Source organism: Nicotiana tabacum, chromosome 1 (assembly GCF_000715075.1).
Source record: "Nicotiana tabacum cultivar K326 chromosome 1, ASM71507v2, whole genome shotgun sequence".
Taxonomy (NCBI): domain Eukaryota; kingdom Viridiplantae; phylum Streptophyta; class Magnoliopsida; order Solanales; family Solanaceae; genus Nicotiana; species Nicotiana tabacum.
The window spans coordinates 220,592,881-220,612,073 of record NC_134080.1 but is presented as its reverse complement, the minus strand read 5'-3'; the positions used below and the strand labels follow the sequence as shown (position 1 = coordinate 220,612,073).

Genomic DNA, 19,193 nt, shown 5'->3' with positions numbered 1-19,193 from the left:
AATTTTTTTTCTTAAAATTTTTATTTTGCTAAAATAGGATATTTAAACCGTGGTCTAAAAGGTCCATCCGTTGCAAGAGAAATAAAAAGAGAGTTATTTACTAAATTCCATATTAACTCTTGCCTCTTCGACTAGTTCAAAATATTTTAGGAGTATTATCACTTCTAGCTCGTGCCAGAAACTATTTACGTTCAGTAGCTAAAAAGTGTATAAAATTTGTATATAATTTTTGTATATAACATACAGAATGTATATATATAAAAAAATATATACATTTTTAGCTATTATTTTGAAAGCGGCTATACAGTATTATTTTTCCAATATTTTACATACATATAGTAGAAAATTACTAAATAATGAATTTAAGATATAGGGGAATAACCATGAATCTTTGGCTTAAAACCAATTCCAATGAATGCAAAATTTGATTAGGCAAATGAATCCTAATTATCTCTTACAAAAGTATATACTTTTGAAGACGCCAAAAAGAATAAACAAAAGAAGATTGTAATGAAGTTGCCACAAGTTTAATTTTAATATTTAGTTTTATGTATGAATTGAATTTTTTTTTAATATAAATTATTTACTTTTATGTGCTAAAGATAATCTCAAAAGTTTAAAAGTTAGTGCACATTCATTGTTGAATTGGGATAGTGTCTCGGAATATTCAAAACATGAATTTATGACAAAAGCCTGTTTGGAAAGTCACCATGTTTACACAACTAGTAATTACACAGTTATGTAATTACGACGACCTGTTTATTTGTTATAGTATAATTATAGTGTAATTATATGTTTACTATTTGGTTGCACAAGTGTAATTACACAATTAAGTTAAGTAATTATTAAAACTTAAAAGTTAACATAATAAATATATGCCTATAAATTTTTATAAGTATAAATGATATACATTTGGTATTTATGATGTATATTTTTTCGTGAATATACATTAATTTAGTAATCATATATTTATAACTAATATTATAAAAATAATTTATATATATTTTTAAAATTAATAATATTTAGTTTAGATACTTACAAAAATTAAAAATATATGTTTTGTAAGAACATCAGAAAATTCATGTTTGATAAAATAAAATAATATTTATAAATATAATATCATAACATTATTCATATGTTTGACAAAATTAATCTATTAATTCTAACTAAAAATGAACAACATGTAATGTGAGCCACTAAAACGAGTAAATTAGAACTATGAATATAACACAATTTCAAAATAAATTTAACATATGTCAAATTCCGACATAATATAGTAAGTTCCACTACAACTTAAGATTAGGAAACATGACAAGTTTATAACCACATTCAACAGCGAAATTCCACTTTAATTGCATCACTCATTATATGTCAAGTTTGTTAATGACTCATTATTTCTAATATTAGGAGGTGTAGTTTCAAAAAATAAAAAATAAAATATAAGCAATTATGTGGACTCACAAAAAGTAAAGATAGAGAAACAAAAGATAAATAATGTACAAAGAAAAATATATTTTAAAATTTCAAAAGAAATTAAAAAGTAAAAATAAAATTAAAAATTAAAATAATAGAAATAAAAAGTTATAAAGAAAATAAATTAAAATAAAACAAAAAGGAAAGAAACTAAAAAGCAACTCATGCTGACCAAGTAATTACTTGGCCAAACAAATATGTTAATCTGTGTAATTACACTCAATTATCAAATCCATTTCCAAAATGACTTTCCAAACAGGCTCTTATTGTAATTTATAAAAGGACGATAATTAAATATTTTTGAAAGTTTGGATCCATAGGCGATAACACATGTTCTGTTGCCGGTTTATGCGGATCGAAACTTGTGAGCTCCAATCTTGTTCCATAGAAGCCAACTTCCACCCGACTCGATCTCGTTCAGAGGCGAATTCAGAATTTTAATAATATATATTCGAATTTGAGATTTTACGTATAATTTATTTGATTATATTGGGTGTAAGATTAATTATTTATAGTAATGTAGTAAATTTTTCATATATATACAGGTTCGAGCCCCCTTCATCATTTCTTGAGATTTTTTCCAAATATTTTTCTTCCAATGACATTCAATTATTATAAAAAATTCTCGGGAATAGACTTTTTAATTGTAGCTAGACTAGGCATATATCGAAGAATACATTTAAGTGTCTTTTGGTACAATGGTTGGATATTCCAGAATATTCCATCGGATTAGATATTCTACCTTTTTTATGAGATATTTAATCTTACTATTTTGGTATAAAATTTATCCCAAACTTAGCTAATGATTATATCCAAATATAAAATAAATACAATCTCAAATTATATCCCCAGATTATTATCCTTATCCCATGTATCAAATGACCTCTTAGTTCTACTTGAGGAAAAGAATTAACTAAAGCAGATCTCACCCCACCAACCACTTTTTACAGTATAATGACAATATTTAATCCCAAATAAATTAAGATCGACTATATAAATTCTTATTCGCTCCATTTAAATTAAAAATAAAATAAAATATTTCTATTTGGTGCTTAAATGTTGAGGAATGTGACGACATTATTTAGATTCTCATAATGAGCTTTTAATATTCAATATTCAGCTTATGTGTCTCAGTTTTGAAAGCTCTAGTTGGACTGATAAGTTGAGTTCACAATTAAATAAGTCAATAATGAGTGTAATAATTCATTGAACTTATCAATATTTTATTTCCCCTAAGTCAAAAGATCACCGATCACTAATTTTCAAACAAAACGGTCACTTTAATTCATAGAGTTGAGCATATTCATGTTTGACTAAGAATATAAGAATATGCTGAAATGATTCTTCTAGAAAACATATGCAAAAATGGTTTTTTGTTTCAAAATTGACGGATCAGTAGTATATGGCAATATGCGATACCTCAAGAAAATCCGAGTTGTGGTAGAATGAATAGAATCTTTCAATCCTTAATCAAAAGTATCGGGTTCGAGCTATAAAATAAAAAAAATCTAGTAAAAGCGTTTTCTCCTTTAATAGATTTATACGACGTGAAATCATTAACGAATGAGTAGTGTATGGCAGTATGCAATACCTCAAGAAAATTTGCTGGGATTATGGTAGGATGAATATGATCTCTCAATCTGTAATCAGAGGTCTCAGGTTCGCGCTCTGAAAATTAAAAAAAAAAAAATCTGATAGGAGAGTTTTTCCATTGAGTAAGGCTTATATGACACGACAAAAGTATATGGCAATATGCAATACCTCAAGAAAATCTGCTAGGATTATGGTAGGATGGACATGATCTCTCAATCCTTAACCAGAGACCTCAGTTTTGCGCTCTGAAAAGGAAAAAAAATTCTGGTAGGAGCGTTTTTTCATTTAACAGGGCTTATAGGACGCGAAACCATTAACGAATGAGTAGTACATATCGCAATATGCAATACCTCAAGAAAATCAGCCAGGATTGTGGTAGGTAGGATGGATATGAGCTCTCTACTCTTAATCGGAAGTTTTAGGTTTGATCTCTGAATGGAAAAAAGTTCTGTTAAAGTATTTTCTCTATTAATTGACCTTATATGATGCGAATCTATACTAATCGGAACCGAATACAAATACCGAATATGAGAAAAAAGAAACACCTCCAAGCAAGAACTTGGGCACCTTACATATTCATGGTTGACTTAACTACAATAATGTCTTTTGTTATTGTCTCTTGGTAGTTGGCAAGTTGGTCTCCTCTTCTTGTCACTCCCCATTATGCTCTCTGATTGTAACTTCATACCAAAACTAAGACTTAAAAAAAATATCTTTGTTTTTTACATCTTCATATATGGAATAGATTCCATCAATTTTATTTAGGTTTCACACTTTTCTATTTAGTTTTGTCCCCAAAATATTGTTGGAAAAATTGGATTACGGAGAATAAGATTAGCTTGAAGCATGTCAAGGACATTGTCCTTAATGATATTTCGCTCACACCGTGATAAATAAAATTAGGCGAATCCCCGAGAATTCAACAAGTTCTTCTAGTATAATTAGGAGCAGAAACAACAAAGATTGAATAAAAGAAAACCCAGCATAAAAGAAAAAGGAGAAGGAAAGTTTTACTTTTTTCATCTTTTAAGAAATTGATAGACTTTTAATATGTAAAATATCAAAATTATCCTATTAAATGAGTGAGAGTGAGAGTTCTACATAAATTTTTATTTTCTGGCTGGCCTTGTGAAAGAACTAATTTAATTATATCAAGTGCGTACCAAAGTCATGTTGCTAAGAGTAAAATGAGAATGATAAGATTACCTTTACATAAAATGAAAAGGAGAGAGTAATAAATTATGTCAAATTAGACAGTTAAGTTAAATCTTAATATATTGTGATTGTACTGTGACTTATTTAATAAAAACAAAATAAATTTGTTCTATTGATATCAATAAGCGAAAAGGTTATATCGTAATATCAACTCACTATTGAAGTAGGAACCTTTTAATTAATTTTTTAGGTCTTCTATATATATAGTTAACTAGTATTAGTACCCGCGCGAATGCACGAACACTAATCATATCAAATATTTAAGTTATTTGGATTGTATGTAAATAATCTTAAAATTTATATTTTGTCAGTAAATATAAATAAGCATTGAATATTAACTACGTGAAAAAAATTAACCATTTCTTCTATTTTATTTGGTTTTGTAAACTCTTTTTTATTATTTAGATAAACATAGACGTTTAGCCTATATATTACATTTATTTTAAAAGAATTTCGTTTTATTCAAATCTAGCTACAGTGTTTCAAAGAACTATACTTATAGGATTTTAAATGTGAAAGAGTTTTATAATTATATGGAGTAATTTTTTTTTGCTAGAGGCAAAGTAGTATTTAAATAATTAGAAAAAATAACAAAAGTTCCTAACATGATTGTATATGATCATTAACCAAATTAAGTATGATAACATGATAAAAAAAAGATAAATTTTATTTTTAATTTAAATTTGAATTTTAGAACTTTATCTATAAATTCAAAATTATCTTTTAATTTATGTGTGTGTATATATATATATATATATATATATATTTTTAATTCAAATTCCATGTGTGTGTGTGTATATATATTATATTATATTTGTATTTAACTAAAATAGTCAAATATAGAATAAAGTTATCATATACTATTGACATTTATTAGCTTGCCACTTGGCTTAACCATAATGTCAATTATATATGGTAACTTTCTTGCTTTAATATATATATAGATATATAGATTTCAATAGTTAAGCATATAGGGTAAACAGTTTCTATAAATTCAAAATTATCTTTTAATTATATATATAATATTTGTATTTAACTAAAATAGTCAAATATAAAATAAAATTACCATATACTATTAACATTTATTAGCTTGCCACTTGGCTTAACCAAAATGTCAATTATATATGGTAACTTTCTTGCTTTAATGTATATATAGATTATATTTTTTAGCTAAACCTAATACCCCGTCACGATTCATTATTCATTAGACAACCACTAAACAATTTATTATTACAAGTATATACAAGACCAATTATATTGGGTCGTCTGACTATTATTAAGTTTGTATCACGTAAGAAGGTGGACTTGCCAAAAACTAATTTGAATATATCTGATAATGGTAAAAATTCTTTACACTAAAGATATATATACACTAAAGATGTATAATATTACTTTCGCATTGAGCAAATTTCTTTAGAAAAATCTAAAAGTAACAAATTAAATCGACCCGCAAGGGTGGTCAAATTGGTTGAGCAGGAGATTCCTCGAATGGGAAGCCGCATGTTCGAAACTGCCTGCATGCTTTCTTAGTCGAGCTCGTCCTACGAGGCTTGTCTAGTACTGTAATTTACCTTTCCAATATAATTTGCGAGCTATTATATCAAAGTGAGGTTTACCTAGAGCGCATGCACCCGAGTGATAGCAGATACGAATTCCCTGGTTAACAAAAAAAAACGAATAATTTTTTATATTTTATTAGAGTGAATAGGGTTGGTCGATATATGTTGTCTGGCCTGAATCATCCCTATATGCTAACCAGTTGCAAGATTCTTACATCCCGTCATGCATGTATAAAAATTCATTTAATTTAATTATTTGTATCACAAATACTTAAATATCAATAATGAATTGATGAGTGGCACCGAATAGGACTTTTTTTTTTCTTCCAATTTTTAAATGCATAATTGCTCGATTATTCATAATTTATATTAGTCATTTCAAATATAAATTTCATCTTTCTGAAAAACCTTTTTGCCATCATTTTTCCAGGGTAAGAATTTATATTTACATACTACTTTACCATGGTTGAATCAAGAATTAAGATTAAATTATATATTAATCAGCTATATGTGATTTAAGAATGGTAAAAAAAAATACTATGACTTAACAATTAAATATGTACAAATTTGTGTTATATATTAATGGAATATTGAGAATAATAAGAGCTACTCCTTATATTTACGAATTATAAGGTAACACAACATTATCCAAGCAAAGGCTTAGCCTTGTTATTTATTTGTTAAAAGGTGCAATAAAAGTTATAATTATTTTTGAAATTTGTTCTTGTTTTTTCTCTTTTGTCTTTTAGTACTTATTTTACAATATGCAAATACATATTCTACCCTTGGTGGATGTGGTGTATGAATAGCAATTGTGAGCGCACTATACATCTAATATATTCGATTTTTTGGTATGTAGTGTGATGTATTAAAAAGTTTTATATATATACATATATCTATATCTATATCTATATCTATCTATATTATTATAAAAATATGAATACAATATCGGTTTACAAAAATAACCTTATAGTATTAAATATAATAACTCACAATAAAAAGACATAATCGAAATTCTTAACATTAACCTTATAATCCTATTAATTTTAGAATATAATACTACACGTTAGGAATCCTACGTGAACCAAACGAAGAAAGACAAAACCCCAAAATTGGAAGGAACTATGGTAGACTACGATTCCAATATCTTTCTTTCTATTTTTGTTTAAACTTAATAAATTCGTAAAATTACTCTTGGCTAATACGTAATTTGGAACATCCCTTCTATGCTTCCTAAGATTCAAAATCAACAATACCTGTGGGTTATATATATATTAGACAAATAATTTGGAGTTTCTGAAATAATTTCTTAGGTACAAAAGAATTTATTTGAGGTGACTACTTAAATAACTTATGTATTTGTCGAAATAGTTAGTTGATGTATATGAACAATAGTTAATAATATATATGTCTACATATTTTCAATTGGTAAAAAAAAATACTATATATGTCTCTCTACGTATAATTTTGTTCAATTCTAGCAATATGAGCACAAAATATTTATATCTCTTTTCCTGTTTGGTGACGTATGTGTTCATTATCAAGCTAGAAGTTATACTTAATTTACTTTTTGAATCACTCTATTTGCAACAAGTTATCTTGATATATAGCTTTGAACATATCACATAATCATTGGATCTCTAACTCTTTGTTACTATCGGTAGACCTTCTAACTCTTTGTAAATTAGTATCTAATTATTTGAAGATTTACGCCAAATCATTTTTTTCAATTAAATAATAATATTAAGAACTTCCTATTATGAAACATGATATCATTTATTGTTCAAATGGTACAACAAGATAGCAATAACGATAATTGACACTTAATGTTCTTTATCATATGCTGAAAATAGGCTCGAAGGCTATTATTCGTGAGCTCAAAATTGCCTCGTTGGGGCCTTATAAGCCCGGAGTTCCGACCCTGAGGTCGTGCGGCTGCCAAATTGTCGACGCTAAGTCTCCGAGTATTTCAGGACGTATTCGGTAGAGGGAATCCTTGTCGTGAGCATGCTGAAATTTTCCTTTTTGGAGTACGAGATGTTGAAAGATATTCTTGAATTGCTTGGTGAAAATACATGTTGTTTCGTTGTTGTGAGCTCGGCCCGCGCGGGCACGGTTCCTTTGATCGTTGGCCCGGTACATGATTTCCCATTGGGACCTCGTTTGTCCTTTCCCGATATGGGGTTGATTGCGAAGAAAGTCCGGTAGGCTTGTTGAATCCTTCCCAGGAGGCACGTTGCTCCGCTAAGAACCTCGCTGGCGAGACCTTCTTCGGGGCGAAAGTCCGGCCGAGGGAAAAGAGTGCGACGGGTGCTGTTAAGGCCTTGGGATCTTCGGGTAGCGTTGACACTTCCAGATGCCCTGGTCGGGTGTCTGCATGCAGGTTAGTGTAAAATAACGAAGGAGGGGGTAGTTTTATCTTACCGCGGGGTGCGCAGGTCATGTTCCCAGGTCCGATATGTCCCTGCCGTTTTGGAGCGAGGACTCTAGTACAGCCCTCTGCTGTGTTCGATCGGGCTTGACCGAAAACATGGTTCGCTTACCCTTTGACTCTTTCGAGAGTGGAGATATTAGTGCCGGCGATGCGTTATGTGATGCGAACTTTTCCTCTTGCCGCATGTTGCTTTCTGCCGACGATTTTAATTCCGTCCCCTGCGTGGAATTTCAGCCTTTTGGCAAAGGGGGGACAGGACTGCCCTCACGCGGTGCGTCCGCGGTCGTCAGAATAAGGCGTTCGTGCCTTGCGCCTCTTTTGATGATACGGGACTCGGTTGTCCGGTCGGGGCCAGCCACACTGAACTGAGAGAACGGTCTTTCTCCTTGTCGTTGTGACCGCCATTTGGAACCCGCCAAAAATTTGAGAGGCGAGAGTGATTTGACCCAGCGATCCGAGCCGCCCTCTTACCCTCGACCCGACAGCATTGATCCAGCCACCTGAATTCATGAGCATATGTTTTATTTAAAATGGATTGAGTGAGAAAGAAAGTTACCAGTGCATCAGTGTGAGGCCGAGACAAGGTATCGGTGCCCTCTCTACTGATTATGAGGGCATCCTCGGGGATATATACCTAGATCCGCCTTTCTCTGGTGACAAGTATTTTTGCTCTCCCTTTTATGAGTTCCTAGGAAGTGTCTTCGCCCCTCCACTATCGTGGTAATACGATGTGGCCTGTTTGCTTCGTTCTTCCTGGCCGCCTTCCCCACGTGGGACTGAACTTAAATTCGGTCGCTCGTCAGTTCTCGGCGGTGATTTTTGTTGAATGACTTGGCTTTTTTCCTTCGGAGCTGGTGACCATCCTCAGCCCCGCTGCCGCCCTTGTTATACAGTTAACACACCAAGTTGTGATTCCTCTAACAGGGATTCTGCTGAATAGGTCTAGGCCATCTGGTATCCCTGGTTTCGTTGACGGTAAACATGATGTCTAATACAGCGATGTTGAAATTGTATCTTGATGAGCGAGGCACCTTCGCTGGCATTGTGTCCCCGTCGAATATGGCTCTATTAACGATTCCTCGAGGATATTATCCTCGATCCATTCTCCGATCGTTGCGAGGTAGATTGCGTCTCGGGGCGCTCCTCCTATCTGCGGCGTACGGGCGGTACCTTTCTCTATTTGACATTGGTTTCTTTGCCAGGAGCCTTTCTGGGCACACTGAGCCCGAGGGGGATCCAGGATGGTCATCCACGACCCTAGTTTACAACTGGTATTTTTTTAAGTTAAATGATTATATAAATTCTTTTGATAAACCATAGGCAACACGAACACAAATTTCAGGTAGATATAGTATATAGATTACTTATAAATCAGGATTATATAACGTTTAATATTGTACGCTAATTAAAATAAATTTTGTAGGAAGGAAAGAAAGGTATGTTAATGGAATTATATTATGCTTGATATATACTTCTTTTGTTGCAATAGCAGTAAGTTTTCAACAATCGTATCTTCTTCTACTTGATCTAGCATTATTACTTAGAGCACTTCTCAATTATTCAGTACTTAGTATATATAAAAGATTGATTATGATTTATTGAAAGACTATAATTCTAGGAGAAGTAATAATACACTTTTGTGGCCTCTTTTATATGAACAAAAACAAGTTTTGAAAACTATATTGCAAAGAGTCAATTCCGATTGAATGAGATTGTTCTTAATTTGTAGATGGCCCTGGAGGAACCGAAAAGATATTTCTATATCAGGCATTACCTGCAAATGTAAGACCAAGAGGCATAACAACAAGTTGTATAGTAGCAACAACTTTATCAGGGATCATATAGCTCACTCTAGAATTGCTTTTCAAACAACTGAAACGATCATTATGAATATGTCAAAGCAGAACAATGATGCTAAACTGATAAGGAAGGAAAAGTTGATAATTTAGAATGAAACGCTAATGACAAAGTATTAGGCGGTCAAAACAGTTCATAGGAGCTTCAGAGATATAATGGATGACGATGATTTGTAGAAAAGTAATAATTTTTGGAGGTGATTTTTGTCAAGTTCAACAAATAGCTCCAAAATCGACGAGAGTAGCAACTATTAGTGCTAGCTTGGTAAAATCATACTTATAGCTAAATAATAAAAAAAATTAGCTAATAAGAAATACGAAAGCAACAAAAGATCCAGCATCCAATGATTTATTGCTTCATGTCGAAAGTAGAGAAGGACATACAATAAAAGATGATTTGGTCCTTCTTCTAAACAATTAGTTATCAAGGCCAATGGTGATATTAGTGGTAAAGATCACTTAATAAGAAAAATATTTTCCTCATTAAATAAAATGAAAGTTATGTAACATACATGACAGAAAGAGCTATCTTTGCTTGCAAAATTGAATATATTGATCAACTAAATGAGACGTTGATTACTAAGTTCCCAGGTAAAAGTAAAACGTTTCTCAGTGTCGATTCAGTGGAAGATGATACCAACAATTAATATCAGAAAAAATACTTCAATACTTTAACACTAAATAGCCTTCCACCACACAAATACTTTGGATTATTTCTTATGTTTGTTAGTGTCTTGTACGTTTCTAAACAAAGTTAAATTGAACTTCTATTGCATACAAGTTGGTTTTGAAGAATAATGTACATATCATGCTACTGAGAAACTTAAATCCGTTAAATATCTTATGTAATGGTATAAGGATGATTTGTAGAAGCTTTGACAATAACGTCATATATGCAGAAATCTTGATGGATTAATGTGGTTCCAAACATTTGTTTATCCCAGAATTCAACTTTTCGCATCTAGAAAATGAAGGATATCCTTTTAAATATATCCAATCATTTTGAATCTACGTATATGCTAATGTAATGATATTTTGACATTTTAATTTGTTGTTATTTTGTATAATGACTAAATAATTATGTTTTATTATTAACGTGCAATGCACGTTCGTAGAAACTAGTATAATTAAATACATAAAACTCAACAGATTCGCCTGAGGTGTCATAGTAACAACTGCCCTAGGCAGTTTAGGGGTGTGCATAATTTGTTATGTATTGAATCAAGAGAATTCAAAAAATAATATATAGATGTACAAACCAGATTTTATTTTATATGGACAATAACATTGCACCCCCTTCCAGGGGCGGATCCAGAGAATTGGATACGGGTTCCCGTGAACCCAGTAACTTTTGTCTAGATTCGGTATTTGTATTGAAAAATTCATTAAATATATAAGAATATTTAGTTTGGAACCCAGTCCGTTAATCTAGTTATTGTTGTATATTAACTTAAGATTTGTGTAGGAACTCATAACTCACCTAAATCCGCCCCGGGTACAATAACACTTCACCTATAAGATTAAACTATTAAATAGACTTTACTAAAATGTAGGAAAAGACGGTCGGTCCCATTTTTTTTTGTTTTTGTTTTTGCCATTCAGAATTGCTTAATTATACCTTCCATTAAATTTTTGGGCCTTCATGCATTTCCATTAGCAAATTCTCTTAAATCTGCCCTCATCATTAACAACGCTCCTAAAAAGGTAAATTCCACGTGTCCAAATTCTTCGAGAAAAAAAAAACCTAAACTTTTAAATTTTGACGATAAATTAAAATGACTCTTAGTTTGAAGTTTCATTAGGGGTCAAGGGCAAAAATGAAACTTTTTTCTGACGGGAGTTAATATTAGACAAAAAGTTTGATAAAAGACAAACTTGCTCAATTTCAGACAGTACATGAATAAATTTGGCCCTCTTCGCAATTTTATTTTATTTTTCTAAAAAAATTGTATTACATAAGAGAACTAGGAAAGAGAAAATAAAATGTAAGTAATGAAATATCTTAAAAGGCATATTCCATATAGAAAATAAAACCAAAATACACTTTAACTGAAGCTGACCTTCTGACTTACATCCTTTTAAACTTAACTGGGGGCGTGAACTTAGCCAATCAATTAAATTCAATAAATTAAATCCAATATAAAAATATTATTTATTTAATATAATAAGGTACAAAAGGATAGTGGGGATGAGTCTCTCCATCTATATATAGCTAAATTTATACACTCCTTTTACATCAAATCTCTTCCCTTCAAACTCAATAATTGTCCACTTGTAGGAAAGAAATTATTGGGTATGTCTTTTTTTTTTTCTACTACTTTCACATATCAAGATTCAATTTTTTTTCATTTTTTTAGTTTCAATGCTAATAACTTAAATCTTCACTTTCTCTAGCAAATTCAATTGTACCTATTTTTTTTTTCAATAACACCATGTATAAATTGTAAATTATATGTTTTAGTATCTGTTTGACCATAATATTTTTTTTTTTTGGAAACTTTTTATTTTTTGTGGAATCAGAATTTGACCATGAAAATTCTAATTTTACATGAAATTAAGTTTCGGGATTTTTCGAAAATTTAAAAAACTTTTTAAAAAATCAAATTTTTTACTTCACGTAACTCATAAAAATTCAAAAATAGCTCCAATTGTATTTATGTCAAAAAAAAAATTATTATTATTATTATTATTATTATTATTATTATTATTATTATATATATATATATATATATATATATATATATATATATATTTACATATATACGCGTATATAACACCATTTGATCTATATAAAATAAATTTTTACTCATTTATCATTTCTCAATTCCAAATCTTGGATCCCTCTCCTTTCACTTTCAAGATGTCTCCTCAACATTTTTGATTTTGTAAATCCATCAATATTAGTAACACTGTATATATGCATTATAAGATTCACTAAATAAGTATAGATAATTGATTTCGATCCCTTAAATCAAAAGAACAGTGGTAAAATTCGAACCCAAACTCATAAAGTTTAAATCTTGGATCCGTACAAGAATTTAACTAAACTGCCATCTGGGTTTTTTTTTTTTTGCAGGTTTGTTGATAGTGTGAAAAATGGCGACACGGAATTTGGAGAAATTGGCATCAATTGATGCACAGTTAAGGGCATTGGTTCCTGGCAAAGTTTCTGAGGATGATAAGTTGGTTGAGTATGATGCTTTGCTTTTGGATCGGTTTCTTGATATTCTTCAGGATTTACATGGGGAAGATCTTAAGGAAATGGTATGCATTATATGTTTCCCCGCCTTTTATTGTTATTGCCACCAATGTTGCACGGACTCTCTAACATATTGCCGCATCTGTGTTCATCCAAAAATACACTACTTTTGGAGCATGTGACACGCACCCAACAACATTTTCGGAGAGTCCGAGCAACATTGCCACATTCTGGTTCTGTTATTTAAGGAATTATATGTGCAATTAAGGCAATTAATAATTAGCCAATTGTTGGTCATTTATTACCCTCCCCAGACCCGACGTGTGTAATTGCACTGGGTTTGTTGTTGTTGTTGTTTGCAAGTTCCAGTGATTTTACTTGGTTTTTGGATAAACAAGATTGAATTGGATTTTGTTGGGGGGAGGGGGGGTGAGAATGTTCTTTTTTTGGATCTTTTCTGTTGTTTGAAGCTAAAAATTGAATCTTTATGGCTGTTTTGATAGAGTTAAACATAAAAATTCAGTCTTTAACATTTGTAAGTTAAAGGGTATTTTGTACCTAAAGGAGTGGGAGGAGAATGTTCTATTTTCAAATTTTCTCTTATTTTAAGCTAAAGATTGGATCTTTATGGCTGTTTTGATAGAGTTGAACTTAAATATTAGTAGGTCTTTATATTTGAAAAATGCTAAATGGTTGGTGGATTACTCAAATATTGGTTGTTGTTTGGGTAGTTTGACTTATGCAGTTGAAATATTCAAAAAATTTAAGTCATTTGAGATGCTAAACTTAGTGTTGACTGAAGTATCCTTTGAGTTGATTGCACTTCATCAGCATATATCAATTAATAGCTAGTTATAAGACTGGCCTTGGGGTTTTTTTTCAACGGCAAAAGTGAACCAAATACGGTATTTAAGTGGAGAACGGTAGAGGGGTGGACTCATTATCCATCGAGTTTCTAAACTGAAAGCAACCGATTTCTTGATTATCTTAAAAAGAAGAAAGAACTACTTGTTAGACTGGTCAATGTTAAACTTTGTTTTTTTGTTTTTCTTTAATCTGACTCTAGGTCCAAGAATGTTATGAACTTTCTGCGGAATACGAAGGCAAGCACGATCCAAAGAAACTGGAGGAGCTTGGAAATGTGTTGACAAGTTTGGATCCAGGGGATTCCATTGTCATTGCTAAAGCTTTCTCTCACATGCTTAATTTGGCCAACTTGGCCGAGGAGGTGCAGATCGCCTACCGTCGACGACAAAAGTTGAAAAGGGGGGACTTTGCTGATGAGAACAATGCAACAACTGAATCAGATATTGAAGAAACTTTCAAGAAACTTGTAGGGGATTTGAAAAAGTCTCCTCAAGAAGTTTTCGATGCTCTGAAAAATCAGACTGTGGATTTAGTCTTAACTGCTCATCCTACTCAATCTGTCCGAAGATCTTTGCTTCAAAAGCACGGAAGGTCTGCTCTTCAATTACCATTCTTCTTCTCTTAAGTAGTTACACATATCTTTTATTTTGTCTTGGTCTGACTTTTCTTATGTTTAGGATCCGAGATTGCTTGGCTCAGTTGTATACTAAAGACATTACACCCGATGATAAACAAGAGCTTGATGAGGCTTTACAGAGGGAGGTAAATATCAGTTTAGTTACTTGATGCATGTCATTTTCCCTGAATGAATTTTCGCAGTTTTATCTTAATTAAGTTAACCATCCAAATCTTTAGTAAGCTTCTTATAACAGATGAAGTGACCTCTACTGAACAATATCTCAACTTTTTTGTTTCATTTAGATTGGTAAAGTTTGGGCTTATACACTTATTTATTTTCTCTAGCAATGTGACTCCTCAATTTTCATTCCTTTATTCTTCATCCTGAATAAGTATTCTACATGAATAAGGTCATGTATGTCAAACAAGTAAAATTGGTTGATGAGGGCAACTATTATTGTTTTCTCTCTTGAGTCCTTATATGTAAATGTGTTGTACTTTCAGTGTATCCTGATTTACTGATAAGATGACTTCATCGTTTCTTTTCACAATTGTATCTGCGAATTTTTGGCAGATTCAAGCTGCTTTCCGCACTGATGAGATTCGGAGGACTGCTCCAACTCCACAAGATGAAATGAGAGCTGGAATGAGCTACTTTCATGAAACTATTTGGAAGGGTGTTCCAAAGTTCCTTCGCCGTGTTGACACAGCTCTAGAAAACATAGGGATCAATGAACGACTTCCTTACAATGCTCCTCTTATTCAATTCTCCTCTTGGATGGGTGGTGATCGAGATGGTACTCTTTCTTTCTCTAGATAATACTATTTCCTAATTATTTTATGTCTTGCAAGTTGTGAAAGCAAACTTCCGGAACATTCGATTCTGATACATTATGTTTATAGATTTGGCGAAGACTCCTCTTATATTTGTCACTCATCTGTTGTCTGATATTAAATGTAGGCAATCCAAGAGTGACTCCTGAGGTCACAAGAGATGTCTGCTTACTAGCAAGAATGATGGCAGCGAATTTGTACTATTCGCAAATAGAAGAACTCATGTTTGAGGTATCCAACAACTTAAAAAAATTTGATCTTGATCTATCTTGAAGCATTGTGTCAGGTCCAAGGTCTTTTACATGCTTCTAACTCGTATGTTCTTTCAGTTATCTATGTGGCGTTGCAATGATGACCTTCGTGTTCGAGCAGCTGAACTTTACAGGTCCTCAAGGAGGGACACCAAGCACTACATAGGTAACTAGTGTTTAAAATATAATTTTTTTTTTTTGCATCTGATATTCTGGTTAGTGTTTATTCTCCAGAAATTGCATCAAGTTGTCTCTTTCAATCCCTGTTGGATGGAGCAATTGTGTAATTCTACTTTTCGACTTTTCCTTTTGATGTGTAGAATTTTGGAAAACAATTCCACCAAGTGAACCTTACCGTGTAATTCTTGGCGATGTAAGAGATAAGCTGTATCAGACACGTGAGCGTACTCGCCAAATGTTAGCTCATGGAATCTCTGATATTCCTGAGGATGCAACTTATAATAATGTTGAGCAGGTATATAATACTTGTCACCCTTTTTATATGAAGAGCATTCTAATATTAAGCGGGGAACGGTTACTATTCTTCAATAATATGACAATGTGTTGTTGCACATGTTTTCGCTATCTATCATATAAAATGATTCTTTTTGCTGATATTATGCTTATGCGGTTGTACATTTTATGCAGTTCTTGGAACCTCTTGAACTCTGCTACAGATCTCTTTGTGAATGTGGTGATCGCCCCATTGCCGATGGAAGCCTTCTGGATTTTCTTAGACAAGTTTCTACCTTCGGACTCTCATTTGTGAGACTTGACATAAGACAAGAGTCAGACCGCCACACTGACGTCCTTGATGCCATTACCCAGCACTTGGAAATCGGTTCATATCGAGAGTGGTCTGAAGAACGTAGACAGGAGTGGCTTCTTTCTGAACTCAGTGGCAAGAGACCTTTATTTGGACCTGATCTTCCAAGAACCGAAGAAATTGCTGACGTTTTAGATACACTCCATGTCATAGCAGAACTTCCATCTGACTGCTTCGGGGCATATATCATCTCAATGGCCACTGCACCCTCTGACGTGCTTGCAGTTGAGCTCCTACAGCGTGAATGCCATGTGAAGCAACCTTTACGAGTGGTTCCACTTTTCGAAAAATTGGATGATCTGGAGTCTGCTCCTGCTGCTGTTGCGCGTCTGTTCTCAATCGAGTGGTACAGAAACCGGATCAATGGCAAACAAGAGGTCATGGTTGGGTATTCAGACTCTGGCAAGGATGCTGGTCGGTTTTCAGCAGCGTGGCAGCTATATAAGGCTCAAGAGGAGCTTATAAAAGTTGCCAAAGAACATGGTGTGAAGCTAACTATGTTCCACGGTAGAGGTGGTACAGTAGGAAGAGGAGGTGGGCCCACCCATCTTGCTATATTGTCTCAGCCACCAGATACAATTCAGGGATCTCTCCGTGTCACAGTTCAGGGTGAAGTTATCGAGCAATCGTTTGGGGAGGAACACTTGTGTTTTAGGACTCTCCAACGTTTCACTGCTGCTACCCTTGAACATGGGATGCATCCACCCGTCTCTCCAAAACCTGAATGGCGTGCACTTATGGATGAAATCGCGGTTATTGCTACAGAGAAGTATAGGTCAATAGTATTCAAAGAACCTCGATTTGTTGAGTACTTCCGCTTGGCCACACCTGAGCTAGAGTATGGTCGAATGAACATTGGCAGCCGTCCATCAAAGCGTAAACCTAGTGGAGGAATAGAATCACTCAGAGCTATTCCATGGATCTTTGCCTGGACGCAAACTAGGTTTCATCTCCCCGTCTGGCTTGGCTTTGGAGCGGCATTTAAGTATGCCATTGAGAAGGATATAAAAAACCTTCGCATGTTTCACGAAATGTACAATGAATGGCCATTCTTTAGAGTCACTATTGACTTGGTTGAGATGGTGTTCGCCAAGGGAAACCCAGGTATTGCAGCTTTGTATGATAAGCTTCTCGTTTCAGAAGATTTGTTGCCTTTCGGTGAGCTTTTGAGGTCCAACTACGAGGAGACAAGGAGCCTCCTTCTCCAGGTAACATTTCATGAATGAGTTGGTTAATAGAAAACTCGATCTTTACTTAATGGATTTATCACTCATTTTTTAAAGGGCTCTCTTCATTTTTAGCCAGCGGCCCAAAATATTTACAGGCGGTAGCCTCAATATACAAAAATTTGCCAGCTATTATTCTTTTGGGCGGCCGAAAAAGTGATTATCCTTTTCTTAAAAAAAGGATCTATTTCAGTTTTCCTAATATCTTGTATTGTTATTACTGGCTAGCAGTGCTTCTTTCATCTTTTCTTTAGCTGAGGGTCTATCGGAAACAACCTCTCTGCCCTCCAGGGTAGGGGTAAGGCTGCATACATCCTACCCTCCCCTGACCCCGCTTGTGGGAATCCACTGGGTTGTTGTTATTGTTGTTGTTTATCTGATCGCTCCAACTGTTGTTTCTTAATAGATTGCTGGACACAAGGATCTTCTGGAGGGAGACCCCTACTTGAAACAACGACTCAGGCTGCGTGATTCCTACATCACAACCTTAAACTTGTTGCAAGCCTACACACTCAAGCGTATACGTGATCCTAACTACCATGTCACGCTAAGGCCTCATATTTCCAAGGATTACATGGAATCGAAGTCAGCTGCTGAACTTGTGCAGCTGAACCCGACAAGTGAATATGCCCCCGGCTTAGAGGACACACTCATCTTGACGATGAAGGGTATTGCTGCTGGACTGCAGAATACCGGTTAAACTCATTCTGATGTTCGTGTTTTTCTAATTTTTATATACTCGAAAAGCATCATTCTGGTTTATGAGAGGTGATGTTTTTCATTTCTGTTGTGTTTTGTGGTGGTGAAAGTTTTTTATTCCACCCTATATATCATGTTTGATAAAACTAATAAGACTCCATTTGAGTGAGGTTTACTTCACCAAAATGAACTGTAATCTCATTGTTGGCTCAATGGAATATCAAGTTGTTTCTTAGATCCATTTTTATGGACCTGTTTTTGGAAGTTAAATTTTGTTTTACTTTTCAGAATATTTCATCAAAATTCGATAAAAATTTAACGTTTTGTTTTATGTGCAAAGCAGGTCACACCTAAAATTTGAACTTGTGACAAATTACAGGAGGAAAACGAGTTTTTCCTCTATTTACACTATAATTTTTGGACAGAGGAGAGTCATTGGACCCCCTTATTGGGAGAAATTAAAAAATAGTCAGATTTACAACTGGTCGTTCAAAAATAGTCCAGTTTCAAAAGTAATCGAAATTTAGCCACTTTTCATGTAAA

General features: G+C 33.3%; 1 protein-coding gene across 2 annotated transcripts; it reads left to right on the top strand.

Moving 5' to 3' along the window:
- The first annotated feature begins 12,295 nt into the window (after window positions 1–12,295).
- Window positions 12,296–18,885, top strand: LOC107798381 (phosphoenolpyruvate carboxylase-like). 2 transcript variants are annotated; one of them, XM_075217399.1, is made up of 10 exons: window positions 12,296–12,423; window positions 13,207–13,394; window positions 14,396–14,787; window positions 14,874–14,958; window positions 15,389–15,611; window positions 15,776–15,879; window positions 15,978–16,065; window positions 16,220–16,374; window positions 16,548–17,933; window positions 18,358–18,885. In XM_075217399.1, the coding sequence occupies exons 2-10, from the start codon at window positions 13,227–13,229 to the stop codon at window positions 18,649–18,651; spliced, it is 2,895 nt and encodes a 964-aa protein (XP_075073500.1). In that variant the 5' UTR covers window positions 12,296–12,423; window positions 13,207–13,226; the 3' UTR covers window positions 18,652–18,885. The 2 variants fall into 2 exon arrangements, with proteins under 2 accessions (XP_075073500.1, XP_016476841.2); XM_016621355.2 differs by lacking the exon at window positions 12,296–12,423 and adding an exon at window positions 12,913–13,115.
- The last annotated feature ends 308 nt before the right edge of the window (window positions 18,886–19,193 follow it).

Excerpts from the sequence above, each read along its gene's own strand:
- LOC107798381 (XM_075217399.1), top strand. The coding sequence starts at position 13,227 with ATGGCGACACGGAATTTGGAGAAATTGGCATCAATTGATGCACAGTTA. Across the intron at positions 14,959-15,388 it reads ATGAGGCTTTACAGAGGGAG|ATTCAAGCTGCTTTCCGCAC; the intron begins GTAAATATCAGT and ends AATTTTTGGCAG. Across the intron at positions 16,375-16,547 it reads CTTATAATAATGTTGAGCAG|TTCTTGGAACCTCTTGAACT; the intron begins GTATATAATACT and ends CATTTTATGCAG.